Source organism: Mytilus californianus, unplaced genomic scaffold (genome assembly GCF_021869535.1).
Source record: "Mytilus californianus isolate M0D057914Y unplaced genomic scaffold, xbMytCali1.0.p SCAF_10, whole genome shotgun sequence".
NCBI lineage: Eukaryota > Metazoa > Mollusca > Bivalvia > Mytilida > Mytilidae > Mytilus > Mytilus californianus.
Genome location: NW_026262582.1, coordinates 62,085,557 through 62,103,128, shown reverse-complemented (window position 1 = coordinate 62,103,128; position 17,572 = coordinate 62,085,557). Strand labels below are relative to the sequence as shown.

The 17,572-nt window shown below is 32.7% G+C and overlaps 1 protein-coding gene across 1 annotated transcript in view; it reads left to right on the top strand.

The window, feature by feature from the left end:
• LOC127718345 (uncharacterized) overlaps positions 1-17,572 on the top strand; it is a 162,175-nt gene that overhangs the window by 128,111 nt on the left and 16,492 nt on the right. Inside the window, exons 43-47 of the mRNA XM_052224342.1 lie at positions 6,688-6,756; positions 7,643-7,753; positions 11,798-11,877; positions 14,695-14,789; positions 15,669-15,810. Of these exons, the coding sequence (XP_052080302.1) occupies positions 6,688-6,756; positions 7,643-7,753; positions 11,798-11,877; positions 14,695-14,789; positions 15,669-15,810 (497 nt within the window). The remainder of the gene's footprint in view (positions 1-6,687; positions 6,757-7,642; positions 7,754-11,797; positions 11,878-14,694; positions 14,790-15,668; positions 15,811-17,572) is intronic.

Below are 17,572 nucleotides of genomic sequence, written 5' to 3'. Positions count from 1 at the left end.
TTAAAAAAGGGGGGATTTTCCAGTTTTTGGACAACAACTCAAAAATGCTTTAAGCAGTTCACATGAAACTTTGGTGAATTATTTATAGCTATTGATGTAATCTCCCTATTGATTTTCATAAATTTCAAATATGACATTGAGAAGAAATTGAACTTTATTTGTTTATAGTCTGGCAACAGATTTATTAAGTATTGCACAACAGCACAGTGTATTGCACAACAGCAAGAAATCTTTAATTGAATATAAATTCAATTCATATAACCGATTTCAAGTTCATTGACTACATTTATTCAGAAACTATAATATGTCAAATATTTAATTACAATCCAAATTCAGACCTGTATCAAGCTTGAATATTGTGTCCATTTTTGCCCCAGCTGTTCAGGGTAGTACCTCTGCGGGTGTATCCAGCTGCGCTCAGCGAATCAGTTTATTTCTTAATTAAGAACTCCTTTTTATACGACCGCAAAAAAATTTTTGTGGTCGTATATTGGTATGACGTTGGCGGCATTGTCGTCCGAAGACACATTAGTTTTCGCACTCTAACTTTAGTTAAAGTGAATGGATCTCAATGAAATTTTAAAATAAGGTTCAATACCACAAAAGGAAAGTGGGGATTGATTTTGGGGGTTATGGTACCAACAGTTAAGGAATTAGGGGCCAAAAAGGGGCCAAAAATAAGCATTTTTGTAACTTCCAGACATAACTTGTGTGTAAGTGTATGGATCTCTCTGACATTGTACCACAAGGTTCCATATCACAAAGGGAATGCTGGGATTGATTTTTGGGGGTAATGGCCTCCAAATTTTAGGAATTAGGGGCCAAAAAGGGGCAAAAAACAAGCATTTTTCTAGTTTCATGACAATAACTTGTGTGCAAGTCTATGGATCTCTCTGACATTGTATCACAAGGTTCCATATCACAAAAGGAATGCTGGGATTGAATTTGGGGGTAATTGCCTCCAAATTTTAGGAATTAGGGGCCAAAAAGGGGCAAAAAACAAGCATTTTTCTAAGTTTCATGGCAATAACTTGTGTGTAAGTGTATGGATCTTTATGAAATTGTACTACAAGGTTCCATATCACAAAGGGAAAGCTGGAATTGAGTTTGGGGGTAATTGCCCAAAAAGTTTAGGAATAAGGGGCCAAAAATAAGCATTTTTCTAGTTTCCACACAATAACTTGTGTTCAAGTGTATGGATCTCTCTGAAATTGTACTGCAAGGTACCATACCACAAAGGGAATGCTGGGATTGATTTTGGGGGTAATTGCCTCCAAATTTTAGGAATTAGGGGCCAAAAAGGGGCAAAAAACAAGCATTTTTCTAGTTTCATGACACTAACTTGTGTGTAAGTCTATGGATCTCTCTGACATTGTATCACATGGTTCCATATCACAAAGGGAATGCTGGGATTGATTTTGGGGGTAATTGCCTCCAAATTTTAGGAATTAGGGGCCAAAAAGGGGCAAAAAACAAGCATTTTTCTAGTTTCATGGCAATAACTTGTGTGTAAGTGTATGGATCTTTATGAAATTGTACTACAAGATTCCATATCTCAAAGGGAAAGCTGGGTTTGAGTTTGGGGGTAATTGCCCTAAACGTTTAGGAATTTGGGACCAAAAAGGGGCAAAAAAACAAGCATTTTTCTAGTTTCCAGACAATAACATGTGTTCAAGTGTATGGATCTCTCTGGAATTGTACTGCAAGGTACCATACCACAAAGGGAAGGCTGGGATTGAGTTTTGGGGTGATGAATCATAAGGGGGTTCAAAAAATTTGGGGGGGGGGATTCTTTTTCCTTTTTTTTCTTTAAAATTTTCCATTTTAAATTGGTTATTTCTGATTTATATATAAAAGCAAATAATAATGATATGGTTTGAATAGGTAAATTAAATTTTTTTAAGTATCTTAGACCACTTTCATTCTGTGTCAGAAACCTATGCTGTGTCAAATATTTAATTACAATCCAAATTCAGTGCTGAATCAAGCTTGAATGTTGTGTTCATACTTGCCCCAACTGTTCAGGGTTCGACCTCTGCGGTCGTATCAAGCTGCGCCCCAGCGGAGCATTTTATTTCATTCATAAATTACTTTATGCTCGGAAATATAATTTTGCTTGGAGTTGAAAGAGTTGACATGTTGCAATGTACATTTACTCTACATAGTTCTATGGTACCAAATCAAAAGTTTATATAAAGAAAGAAGTCAAAGGTTTCCCATCATAGTTTAGTTACATACATTTTTTTTGTACCTGAGGTCGTTGAATATAGATCATTATATAAATAAGGAGATGTGTTATGATTGCCAATGAATAAACTAAGGATTTTCTTATCCAAGGAATAGATTACCTTAGCCGTATTTGGCACAACTTTTTGGAATTTTGGGTCCTCAATGCTCTTCAACTTTGTACTTGTTTGGCTTTGTTACTATTTTGATCTGAACGTCACTGATGAGTCTTATGTAGACGAAACACACGTCTGGCGTATTAAATTATAATCCTGGTACCTTTGATAACTAATTTGACTATAAACATAGATAAAAAAGGTACAAACTGGACATAATGCACTAGTTCATAAACAAGTGAGAACAATCGCCTTCATATAGTGCTCAGAATATGACATTCATAAAACTTATTCAATATCATTAGAGAACTCTAAATCTTAAATACTGAAAGCCACCTCTGATAAGTACACTGTTCTATGCAAGATAATGATATAACTGGACTTCAAATACACACAACCTGTAATTAACTGCCTTTACAGCGCTTTCGTGCTTTGATTTGTTCCTGTGTTGTGAATTTGTCACATAGAAAATTACTTTCACACAGTACATAAAGAATGGTTTAATGAAACAATTGTATTTTTTTTCTCTTGTGAATAATATGAAATTTGAATACAATATTAGCTTTCTACTTAAAAGCAGTATAAATTACTCGTTAAATACAATACATCCTATTGTATTACAAATATTTGAAAACAGTACTTACAAATACAACATTTATATATAAAGCTAAGCATGCTTAATGACATATCTGATTTCAAAAGTGTTAAGAAAATATGTTTTATACATAAAGGAAAGAAATTTTATACCACTGTTTGTTTTAACAGTTCCGGATGATTTGTAACATATGAACTAATAGGTAAAAATCAACCAGTTAAGTAATAAAGATATTTGATATCTTATTAATCGACCATTAAATTTATGGAGAAAATGAATGTAGAAAATGAAATTTTACATAGAAACTACAAGTTTTGAAAAGGAGATTCTTGAATATGATGATAATAAAAGGGTGTGGGTGGGCATGGGTAATGAAAATTTTTGAAAACACAAATTTATATATAAAAAAATCCACCACTGGGAGCTATAAAACCAGAAAGGGTCTAAACACAGGAACAGCTTAGAAAATTTTAAAGTTACATTTTTTCCTGCAGGGGGGTTGAAATAAAAAATTAAAATTTCTATCTCTGTTTTGATGTAAAGTTGTTTAGCTTAGCAGGTTATACTATTATTGATCATAACATAAATGGATGTTATAAGGGAGGAGGGGGTGGAGGGGATTAACATCATAATTTGAAGAATAATGCTCCACACCATGACTAAAAGAGAAAAAAGACAAAAACATTTTGAGAACTGAGATGCTCTGGAAGGGTAAGCACAGATTTTTAGTAGTAATTCATCAAAAGTTTTTTTGTTTAGTAGGAAAATGTCAAATGTCCTCCAAACTTGTCATATGTTACTCATTAATGATGTTTCATTTCCTAAATTTTTTTTCTACTGAACAATAAGCAGTCATACATCAGTAAATCCTCAAACTTTTTTAAATGATGTTTTTGGCGCACTTCCTGACCATCACTTGCATGCCAAAGTCTTAATCTTTATAATATGTGCAAAAGTACCAGAGTTTAAATAGGTTTCTTTATAAAAATATGGAAAAGGACTTATAAATACACTTGAATCTTTGTATCTTTGTAAACTTTGATCAGCTCTTTTATGTATTGTATTTTGGACATTTACAAGTGTTGAGTGTGTTTAAAAGAATTGTGAACAAGTATTTAAATAAACACCTTAATTATCTCAAAATCTGTAATATTCTTGATAAAATCTGGGCTATTTAATTCAATACATAGTACTAGAACATATGTTAAAAACCTTAAACAAAGGGTATAAAGATGTATTTGTTATTAAAGGAAATTTGTGGACATTTTTTTGCCTTTTTGGATGATATATTGGTGAAATGTCTTAATTTAAAAAATGGACAAATGAGCAGGAAAATTATACTTTTCAAGAAATAAAAGTGTGAAGTTAAATTCAGTTAAGAAAAATGGAAATTCGAATTGAGAAAATATTACGTTATTTGGAATCTTCAAGCGAATGTATATACTACGCCAATCCACCCAGGTGAGAAATGATTCTTTTGTTTTAATTGATCAGTGAAGGTGAGTTTATAATTGTACAATTATTAATTATGTCTACACGAAGTCAACGATCTATATTGTAAGTTTAAAAATTCTAATTGTTTTGTTTTTGACTGTTAGATTTAATTAATTAATATGATATCTTTTTTAATCGTTGAGCAAATTTTTTTTTCTATTTGTTGTTTTTGTTTCCTGATTGTATTTGAATTCTTCTTGTAGACCGAAGGACTAAATTAATCATAATTTATTATTTGTTATGAAATGAATATAATATTTCTTATTCATATTTCATTAATGCATGTAATATGTTGTTGTCAAAAATATACATGTAGTACTCGCTATTGGATGTTAGACACCTTCAAAATGTTCAATCGGTCAATTATTATTTCTTAATACTCAAAAGCTTTTTTAAGAATAAACATTTGGATTATATACATGTACCTGTATTTATTGTACCCCTGCTCCAAAGGAAAAAGGGGGGAGGTATACTGGTTTATGTTGGTTTCCGTTTCTGTCTATCCATCTCGTATAACCTGGGTCCCATTTGTCTCGTAAAATTTAAGTCCGATTTTCTGGAATTTGGTATCAAGATGCATGTGAGCATGCTATACCATGTGATCCATGTTTTAGATTCATGGCTCATCATCTTCCTGTTTACCTTATAGTAATGTATTCTTTCACATAATCGCTGTGTATGAAATTTTTGTCCCCCTTTTCTCAAGAAAAACAAATCAAGACTTTCTTCATCCTTGACTTTCAAATATTCGTCTTTGAGCGTTCCTGATGAAGGTAAATCCAGAAAAGCGCTTCGGACGCATGAAATTTATAACGTGTTGTTTTCATTTTTTTCTGTAATTTAAATCTGTCTTCAAGTGAGCATGCTTTATTGTGTGATGTTTTTATATCCCCGCTTTAAAAAAGGGGGGGATATACTGTTTTACCTCTGTCTGTCCTTCTGTCAGTCCGTCTGGCCCATGAATATTTTTGTTGCATTTTTCTCAGGAACTACTTGATAAGGATTTCTGAAATTTGGTTTCAGGGTTTATATAAGTAAGTTATACGGTGTGATGCGTTTTCAGATGCATCACTCAACAACTTCCTGTTTACCGAACACTTGTGTTATTTTACACATGATAGCCAAGTTGAAAATTTTCGTCTCATTTTTCTCAACAACTACTGGACAAGGATTTCTGAAATTTGGTTTCAGGGTTTATATAAGTCAGCTATACCGTGTGATGTGTTTTCAGATTCATCACTCAACAACTTCCTGTTTACTGAAGTATTTCGGCGGGGGTATCATCAGTGAGCAGTAGCTCACAGTTTTACTTGTTTTTCCTCCATCTCTCGTGAACTTCCTGTTTACCGAATACTATAATATAGCAAAGATATCATTAGTGAGCTGAGCTCAACTTCTTTCATTGGTATTCACATGGTATATAAACTGGGGAGCTTTCTCAGAGATTTTAATTTAAATCAAAAGAATTCTCCAACATATAATCTTTCTCTGGAGTATAACTTGTGGACCCACTTTTTTTCATATTTCCTGAAAATGCAACTGAATTTATTCTGTTGAGTTTGGGAGCAATGGTTAAAGATGGGCATGTACTTGTAACTTACAATTGTCAACCCCGCCCATCCAATTCTTATCTACAAACTAGATATCCAACTGAATGGTATAAATAGAACAATACTTGGCAAAACTTGTATGACAAGCTGTATCAACCTGAGGCCCGAGGGCTGATATTGATCAAGGGATGGTACAGCATATCATACAAATTTTACCATGTATAGCTTTATTACAAATTTGAATTTGATCAATCTAGAGGTAATTCAAATAGGAGTTTGATACAGGATTTGTGTTAGAGTATTGATATACAGCATAATGCAGGGCATGCTATTCTGGGTACCTGATATAGGTTTTTGTGTAGTATGTGAATAAGATATCCAAAGCAGCTAAACATAGTTTAGATACAATTACAGTAGAAACCTGTATTTTACACATGATTATTTTACTTATGTTAAGATGAAAATATATATAAGTATTTCTGAATAACCTAATTGGTTACAAACAAGGGTAAAACCACGTTCGGTTGCAAATTAGTGATTGTTATTTGTAGTCATCTTATTGTCTGGCTTCTGACCACACCCAAAAAACTTGACCCTGAAGGTTCTACAAAGTCTGCTGGTACATTTATCTGCTGAAAGACGGACAGAAAATTACTTCATTAAATTCGTGCTTTAAATTGCTGTATTTTTTTTGTATATTTCATAGAATCAAAACACAAGGACAGTTATCAGACAGATCTAGTAGGTCCAGCAATAGAAGTAGACGCAGTGTCAAGTAAGTAAAAAATGTTAGGCCTTTCCATTAAGATATAGGAGGGTAGGTTAGGAAAAATGTTAGGCCTATTCCATTCAAATATATAGGAGGGTAGGTTAAAAAAATGTTAGGCATATTCCATTCAAATATATAGGAGGGTAGATTAGGAAAAATGTTAGGCCTATTCCATTCAAATATATAGGAGGTAGGTTAAAAAAATGTAAGGCATATTCCATTCAAATATATAGGAGGGTAGATTAGGAAAAATGTTAGGCCTATTCCATTCAAATATATAGGTTAGGTTAAAAAAATGTAAGGCATATTCCATTCAAATATATAGGAGGTAGGTTAAAAAAATGTAAGGCATATTCCATTCAAATATATAGGAGGTAGGTTAGGAAAATTTTTGGGGCTATTCCATTATAGGGGGGTATTTAGGGAAAATGTTAGGGCTATATTCCATTGAAATATGGGAGGGTAGGAAGGGGAATGATATTTTTGGGACATGAGATGTGGGTTATTAATTTTTATTGTCCATTTGATGTAAGCAAATTCTCTAAGAAAATACATTGGTTGCGAAAAAAAAGGGGGGGAGGCTGAAGTGAAAAACCATTCTTATCCTCCAACATCTATTTTAAAGGAATAAAGCTTACTGGGATGGTTATACCATAGAGAATTGAATTGAAAGAAGGATAACTAGTATATCATTTACAACATAAATCTATAGAGTCAGTATTGTGAAACTTAAAAATGAAAATGTAAGCTGAAGTTGAAGAAAATTGTGAATCTAGGATTATATTTATTATCTAACTGTTGTTGAACAAGGGAATTTTTCTAAATTCTGCAGATAGTCTTCAGAAATATAAAGCATTGTAAATACAATACTGATTAACTTGTTATATATTAGAAACGGCCAGGCTGAAATATTAAATTTGCCTGGACAAGGCTTCCTGGCAAGAGATGAGCCTATTTTACACCTTAAGGAAGGAACATCTTACAGCGCAGAGGAGGAGGACTGGTAGGATGGTTGAGTGTGAAAAAAATTTAATATCAGACCTCCGTTTGTTACTTAAAATCAGACCTCAGTGTGAAAATTTAATATCAGACCTTTTGTGTGGTAACTTAATATTAGACTTCAGTGTGTAACTTAAAATCAGACCTTTTGTGTGTAACTTTATATTAGCCCAGTGTGATAATTAAATGCTAGACCTCAGTGTATAACTTGAAATTAGACCTCAGTGTGTAACTTAAAATCAGACCTCAGTGTATAACTTAAAATCAGACCTCAGTGTGTAACTTAAAATCAGTCCTTGGTGTACTAATTTAGTGTTAGACTTCAGTGTGATGATTCAATATCAGACCTCCTTGTGTAACTTAAATCAAACTCAGTGTGTTACTTAAATCAATCTCAATGTGTTAATTAAATCAAACTCGGTGTGTAACTTAAAAACAGAACTCAGTGTGTTACTTAAAATCAGACCTTGGTGTACTAATTTAATTTTAAGACTTCAGTGGGGTGATTTAATATCAAACCTCCTTGTGTTAACTTGAAATCAGACATAAGTGTGATCATTTGATAGTGGGATAATTTTATTTAGACTTCAGTGTGATAACTTAGTATCAAACAGTGTGAAATTAAATTTCAAAGTAGTGTTATGATTTAATTGTAGCCCAGAGTGTATATAGCTTAGTATCTGACCTTAGTATGATAATTAATAATAACTTTAAGTGTAATAATTAGATATTAGTGTTTATATCTAATATCTGGTTAACATTCTGATATTTTTTATCAAATTTCAGTGTCTTAGATTTATTGACACTAGAATGCATTAATGTTAATAAATATCAAGCTTCAGTTGTGTTAAAGTTGATATGAGAATTGAGTGCTATAAGTTCATAACTGAACATCAAACTTTACATGGTCAATTTAAATTTTCAATGTGAGTAGAAATATTTTATAAGTTTTGTCCTGTCTGAGGTATTTTATGATAGACCCCAATGTGAAATTTTAAAATCAGTTCTTTTCATTAAGTCTCCCAAACGAAGTTTGGGAAGACTTATTGTTTTTGCTCAGTTCTTATTATTATTATTATTCTTCTTCCTCTTCCTCTTCCTCTTCCGCCGCTTTTAAATTTGAACTTGTCCGCACCTGTTCTCCAAAACCGCTTGTCAGATTAACTTAGGATTTCACAATATGTTAGACTAACATGTCTAGTGGTGCAATCAGGATTTTGTTTGTGCAATGGGGTTTATAAAGGGGTACTTTGAGGGGCAAAAACAAAAGAGGGTTTTACTATAGAACCCTATGGGATTTTATTTTTTTAAATTTTCAAATGATTATAAATTGAAAACCGTTTGTGATAGACACAATCTTTTTAATTGAAAATGTTCTAAATGATAAAACCCATTAAATGAAATACAGGGTTAGTCCCCAGGGGTCACCCCCACCCCCTGCCATTTAAGAATGTTCTAATACCTTGTAAGTGGTCGAGATCCCCACCCCTAAACCATATATATTCTGGTTTGTCATGCTAAGATGGTTTGAATGATATACAGGGTTAGTCCCCAGAGGTCATCCCGACCCCCTGCCATTTGAAAAAGTTCTAATATCTTGTAAATGGTCGAGATCCCCACCCCTAAACCATATATATTCTGGTTTGTCATGATAAAGCACATGAAATGAAATACAGGGTTAGTCCCCAGGGGTCACCCCCACCCCATGCCATTCAAGAAAGTTCTAATATCTTGTAAGTGGTCAAGATCCCCACCCCTAAACCATATATATTCTTGTTTGTCATGCTAAGATGGTTTGAATGATATACAAAGTTAGTCCCCAGGGGTCATCCCGACCCCCTGCCATTTGAGAAAGTTCTAATATCTTGTAAATGGTCGAGATCCCCACCCCTAAACCATATATATTCTGGTTTGTCATGATAAAGCACATGAAATGAAATACAGGGTTAGTCCCCAGGGGTCACCCCCACCCCATGCCATTCAAGAAAGTTCTAATATCTTGTAAGTGGTCAAGATCCCCACCCCTAAACCATATATATTCTTGTTTGTCATGCTAAGATGGTTTGAATGATATACAAAGTTAGTCCCCAGGGGTCATCCCGACCCCCTGCCATTTGAGAAAGTTCTAATATCTTGTAAATGGTCGAGATCCCCACCCCTAAACCATATATATTCTGGTTTGTCATGATAAAGCACATGAAATGAAATACAGGGTTAGTCCCCAGGGGTCACCCCACCCCATGCCATTTGAGAAAGTTCTAATATCTTGTAAGTGGTCAAGATCCCCACCCCTAAACCATATATATTCTTGTTTGTCATGCTAAGATGGTTTGAATGATATACAAAGTTAGTCCCCAGGGGTCATCCCGACCCCCTGCCATTTGAGAAAGTTCTAATATCTTGTAAATGGTCGAGATCCCCACCCCTAAACCATATATATTCTTGTTTGTCATGATAAAGCAAATCAAATGAAATACAGGGTTAGTCCCCAGGGGTCACCCCACCCTATGCCATTTAAGAAAGTTCTAATATCTTGTAAGTGGTCAAGATCCCCACCCCTAAACCATATATATTCTTGTTTGTCATGCTAAGATGGTTTGAATGATATACAGGGTTAGTCCCCTGGGGTCATCCCGACCCCCTGCCATTTGAAAAAGTTCTAATATCTTGTAAATGGTCGAGATCCCCACCCCTAAACCATATATATTCTTGTTTGTCATGATAAAGCAAATCAAATGAAATACAGGGTTAGTCCCCAGGGGTCACCCCCACCCTATGCCATTTAAGAAAGTTCTAATATCTTGTAAATGGTCGAGATCCCCACCCCTAAACCATATATATTCTGGTTTGTCATGCTAAGATGGTTTGAATGATATACAGGGTTAGTCCCCAGGGGTCATCCCGACCCCCTGCCATTTGAGAAAGTTCTAATATCTTGTAAATGGTCGAGATCCCCACCCCTAAACCATATATATTCTGGTTTGTCATGATAAGATGGTTTGAATGATATACAGGGTTAGTCCCCAGGGGTCATCCCCACCCCCTGCCATTTGAGAAAGTTCTAATATCTTGTAAATTGTCGAGATCCCCACCCCTAAACCATATATATTCTGGTTTGTCATGCCAAGATGATTTGAATGATATATAGGGTTAGTCCCCAGGCATCACTAATGCATATAACTTTACTGGACCAAACCAATTTTCACTCGACTTTGCTCAATGTCAGGCGACCATGGGAATTACGAATTATGGGAGCTTCGTTTGGGAGACTTCGTAACAGCATCCTGTTACAATCATTTCTTGTTCACTATGTAGAAGTCTAATATCAGACCACAGTGTGATATTTAATAACAGACCTCTGTGATAATTTAATATCAAATTCCAAAACCTCTTTTCACAAAGTTTAAACATGGTAACTATCACTGTTTCCTACGATATTTATTCACTTTTCTTGCAATTAGTAAACTTTTTTTTCTTTATATGAGTTTTTGTAAAAATTTCTTTTACTGTTTATAAACAATATGATTGTTGTGGTTCTGCAAAAATGATTGAAAAAGTTTGGTAGGTAGTCAAATGCAGATTTTTTGCGAGATAGATGTATATGATCTTTTATGTAATTTTTTTGTTTCTTTTAGTCTCATACACCTTATCGCTATTTAGTCCAATCCGGAAAAAACAGTCATTTAGACAACTTCCTGTTTGGGTCACCAGGCCTTGAACAGGTAAACAACAAAGGTCATCAGTAACGAGCTGAGGGAGGGAAAAATTTAGAAAGCGATCAATACGAAACTTTGATAGATTATGATCCACTTTTTCGAAACTCAAATTATAGTAAAAAAATATTTTGTTTGAAGTATTTACGATGTTTTAAACAGATCTCATTAAAAAGTATCATGCATGGTGCATTGTTTAAACAGGGCCCCAGATAGCTTCAACTGGATGAAAAAGTTGTGTAATTTTAGAACTTATCCGGAATGGAATAAATAGCGATTAGGTGTATTGAACTTAACCCTATATCTCCTTTAATATATTTCATGTGTTTTTACAGGTTTGATCCTAGAGATCCTAGTTTATACAGATATTATAAAAACAGGTACAACAAAGAAAGAGAAACTGATGGAAAATTCAGTAAGTCAAATCTTAAATAGACCCACTTTGTTTTGGATCACATTTTAGTTTTTGTATGAAAAAAATCTCAATTTTTGGACAGTTTTACCCAAAGCCTTAATTAGCTGTATTTGGCACAAACTTTTGAAATTTTATTTTCAAATACTCTTCAACTTATTGATTTGGCCTTTAAAATATTTTGGTTAGAGCACAACTGATTAGTCTTATGATGACCAAATTATTATTTTATCTTTGACGATTTTTTATTCTGTTAAAGTAAACATATTTAAGGACCTATTGGAAATTGAAGATTGTATGATAGTTTTGTTTCCTCAAACTTTTTTTTCACTGTGCAAAACATGGGAGCTAATGTCCTTAAATGATATATTTTTGGCCATTACCTTAAAAACTAATACATATCTAGAGAAACTGTAAAGAACGAAAATGATCACAGTTAGTGAAGATCTACAACAAAATTAAGTGAAAGAAATCAACTTTTTTTTATTTGTAAAGTCACTTTAAAATATACAGCGTACTGTGAGAAAATAGATTAAAAAAGATTAAAAAGTTTGTTTAGAAAGAAAATTAAAGAGTGGAGTGTATACAAATGAAATTAATGAAAACATATGTAATTTTCACTTACACAAAAAGAAGACTGATTTGAAACTTTTAATTTCATTATGAAAAAATAAGGTGACATCAGTTTAACTTATAGATCATTGTATTTTGGTAAACAAATTCTGAAAAGATTTTTTTAAAAGATAGAAATTTAATTCTTGATATTTGTGATAAAATCCCTAAATTCCATCCCATTTTGTATGCTCGAAAAAGTATCCATTCTGCCTGTAATTGAGATAAAATTATATTTGAAAGTAGATAACATTGATTTAGTTTTAAATTTGTAATGCAATCTTGTTCTCAAAATGTGGGCTCTAGATGTTGTTTGGCTTTTTTTATTCTGTTGGGTTGCTGTCTCATTAATGATTATGATTAAAAGAATGAATTTGGATTTCTGTAAAAGTAAAACCTGTTTGCCTGTTTGAATACTTTTATATTGTATAGTATTACAAATAATTCATGTCACTTTCGGCCAAAGGCCAGTTAAGGACTGTTTCGTTCTATAATTTCCGTAAAATTGTATGAACATCAGTTTACCTTTCTCCATAGATACCATTTTTGGACATGACTGCCTGTGCCATTAATAATTTGTAAAATATTATGGTATTACTTTTCTGGATTAAAATAAAATGTCCTGCATGTTTATAAATTGATAAACTACAGTTTTCTTTTGTATATTAAAAGTATACAGACATTTTCTTAAGTGAATATGAATTTTATTGAAATTATAGATACATTGATTTATTTGTGAAGGAAATATAGATTGCAAATTAAATACAAGAAATTTCCAATAGATATGGAAGGAAGTTTTACTTAAAGTGAAGGTTGATTTAATTTTACGACAGACCAGATAATTAATAACATAAACCTGCAAACAGTTCAATCAATATTTCGATAGGATTAATGTTAAAAAGATCTAGATCTGTATTGATTCAGAATAAAACTTAACATATTCTGTATTACTGTGTGATTAAGGTTCAATGCAGGTCAGATTACAATTTTTTGTTATTGTTGTTGATTTTAATTCAGTAATTAATAAAACTTGAAAATTGTGATATGGTTTTCATTGTAAAAAATTTAATTAAAATACTTATTGATCTTTTTTTTATAAACTTACTAAGAATATTATTAGGAAAAGCAAATGAAAAGAATCATTACGGATAAATAATTTATCTCATTTATTTGATTTTGTTTGAGATTCGAGGGTATCATCAGCTCAGTAGTCAGTACTTTGGTATTGACATGATTTATAACAATCCTTTCTAAAATTGTCTGCATGTTTATAAATTTTGAAATTATAAAGAAACTAAGGTTTGAACTCCCTCAGGCAAAGTTGACCTTAGATGGATTTGGCTATTTTTTTTATTTTTTTTTTTTGTCATTTAGCTTTTCAACTGTTTAGATTCTTATACATCCCTTTGGATTTCAAATATTTGGCTTTGAGTGTTCCTGATAAAAGTAAATCCAGAAAAGTCCTTCAAACGTGTGAAATTTATAATGTGTTGTTTCCATTTTTTTTTATATCTTGAGTTAATTTTTTTTCCCCATTTATGGGCATTATGTTTTTCGGTCTGTGTGTCCGTTAGTTCATTCGTCCGTCCGTCTATCCCGCTTCAGGTTAAAGTTTTTAGTCAAGGTAGTTTTTGATGAAGTTGAAGTCCAATCAACTTGAAACTTAATACACATGTTCCCTATGATGTGATCTTTCTCATTTTAATGCCAAATTAGAGTTTTGACCCCCAATTTCAAGGTCCACTGAACATAGAAAATGATAGTGCGAGCGGGGCATCAGTGTACTATGGACACATTCTTGTTTATACATTTTTTCCAACTTAAATTGATTACACCAGATGCAGATTTTGATTACTAATTTACCTTTGCATTTTTGTGATATATTATCATAAATTGAACACTGGACATTGACTTCTTAAATGGTCTTGAGCCCTGAGTTTAGAAAAGGTACAGTATACACAAACATGTGGTTAAACCTGATAAATATTGTAAATCTTTAAATATATCATTTCAACAAGTAAATCTCTAGTACACCTGTTCCATGGATGTATATGCTTCCACATAGGTTTTCATACATTATGAAAGCTAGTGGCAGTATCATGTGTCATGATAGTTAGCCAATAAAAAGGAGTCTACATAATTAAATGAATTAGTAGTACTATTAATTGTAACATGAAAGCTAGAACATTCCTCTCTGTTTCAATTCAGGTTATAAGAACATGAGTAAATTATTCAGTAAAACCCAGCTTGGTGCTGGTGAAGATACAGATAGTCAAATTGGGTCATTGGATAGCCATAGTCAGGTAAGGTCACAAAACAGACTTGAAAAATAGATTTAAAACATTCTCCATTACACTATATAACACTTCCAATTACACCATACAAAATTTTCCATGACACCTTACACTCCATCTTACCATGCATCATTTACCTTCCTCCACCATTGAGTCATACTTGATATTGCACCATTCAAAATTACCCATAATGCAATTTATATACAGAGAAAGCATGCAATTACAAATTTAATTTAAATAATAACTTATAACAAAGGTGTCAACCCTATACACTCTTCCCCATTTCCCATCGCACTATACACCATTCCCAGTTATGTGTTTAATTGAGAACTTAACAACATTCAATGACAGTTATAGGACTGTAAGCAGATGAGATATATTTGACACCTATTTAAGTAGTGCATTGATATTTGTCAAGTGGTGAAACATTGAGGGCTAATGACTCCAAAATTATTAGTGTCCAGGATTTGGCGATTGGATAGAATATACAATTGATTGATTAGTTCATTTATTTGAATTTTGTGGATTTGTGATACATTTAGTATCAGGTTATTCCAGGAAAAATTTATGAAAGGGCTAGACCTAAAAATAAAATTATTAGTGTCCAGGATTTGGCGATTGGATAGAATATACAATTGATTGATTAGTTCATTTATTTGAATTTTGTGGATTTGTGATACATTTAGTATCAGGTTATTCCAGGAAAAATTTATGAAAGGGTTAGACCTAAAAATAAAATTTGTGGGTCGTGGGGTGTAAAATGTTTTCCAAAAGCATTTCCCTCTCCCTATTTTATCTAATGAAGCAGGTATTTTTAGTCTCAATTTTTTTAAATCAGATCTGATAAAATATAATAGACTTAATTAATCAATGTGTTATTTTTTGTAGGTTGGTGATACTATAAGCACTAATGACTCAGGTATTATTAGTATCCAGGACTCAGGAATTGGACGTGATATGTCTGATACTTACAGCTACAAATCTCAGAAAGCCAGTCCATTCCTGTCAAAAGAGAAGATTGTAGCTAGAGGTATGCTTTCAAAGAAAAGAGCAAATTTACCATTAACTGCGATGTATTGAATGAATAGTCTATTGATGAAATGAAAGATCAGAATATTGTTTCAAATTGAGGGCAAACGGTGCAGTACCAAGGGCAGATAATATTGCTTCCTAATTTAACACATTGTTTTCCCAATGCTGCTATTTTAAAAATTTAAATGAATCATGGACTCCCATTTTATTCTTTTGAAATCTACTATCTTATGCTTCCAGAATATTGTATGGAAATTGCAACTTATTTTTTATTGGTAATGAAATTTTTTTTTAAAAATATGACCAATATTTGTATGATTTCACAATAATTTGATTGCATTCACCCTTCATTTTTGGGATTTACTTAAAGGCCTATAAATTAAAGAACACTTTGCTAAAAAAAAAAATGGGGGGAAATATCTCTGTTTTTTAAATTACATTTTTAGCTCACCTGGCCCAAAGGGCCAAGTGAGCTTTTCTCATCACTTGGCGTCCGTCGTCGTCATTAGCTTTTTACAAAAATCTTCTCCTCTGAAACCACTGGGCCAAATTTAACCAAACTTGGCCACAATCATCATTAGGGTATCTAGTTTAAAAAATGTGTCCGATGACCCCGCCAACCAACCAAGATGGCCACCATGGCTAAAAATAGAACATAGGGGTAAAATGTAGATTTTGGCTTATATCTCTGAAACCAAAGCATTTAGAGTAAATCTGACATAGGGTAAAACTGATTATCAGGTCAAGTTCTATCTGCCCTGTAATTTTCAGACAAATCTGACAACCTGTTGTTGAGTTGCTGCCCCTGAATTGGTAATTTTAAGGAAATTTTGCAGTTTTTGGTTATTATCTTGAATACTATTATAGATAGAGATAAACTGTAAACAGCAATAATGTTCAGCAAAGTAAGATCTACAAATAAGTTGTCATGACCAAAATTGTCAGTCGACCCTTTAGGAGTTATTGCCCTTAATAGTCAATTTTTAACAATTTTTCGTAAATTTTTGTAATCTTTTACAAAAATCTTCTTCTCTGAAACTACTGAGACAAATTTAACCATACTTGGCCATACTAATTATTAGGGTATCTAGTTTAAAAAATTTGTCCGATGACCCTGCCTTCCAACCATCATGGCCGACTTGGTTAAAAATAGAACATAGGGGTAAAATGCAGTTTTTGGTTTATATCTCTGAAACTAAAGCATTTAGAGCAAATCTGACAGGTGGCAAAAATGTTCATCAGATTTAGATTTATCTGCCCTGAAATTTTCAGACGAATCCGACAACCCATTGTTGGGTTGCTGCCCCTGAGTTAGTAATTTTACAAAAATTTTGCAGTATTTTGTTATTATCTTTAGATATTATTATAATATCTAATATCTAATACTATTAATTATGATTTTAACCTTATTTTACATAATTTCCAAATCATCAGTAAATACAGGTGAGCGACACAGGCTCTTGAGAGCCTCTAGTTTGTGTTTTAACATGAAACATGCAAATTTCAAAATCAAATACCTCTAAAAAGTAATTCATGAAGGAGGTATAATTTTCTTTGTTTAATTTGATAGTGCATATCAAAATTGACTTTGTTTCATAATTTTAAGGAAAAATCAATGCAAGAACTTTTCTGTATTGTGTGCCCTTCAGTTCAGTTTTGTACAGGGTATTGAGGATCAGGATTTTAAACAATATCACACTTTGATTTTGATTTTTTCAATTTTTTTTCTAAATTTAAGGTAGATAACTGGTTTTAGTCTG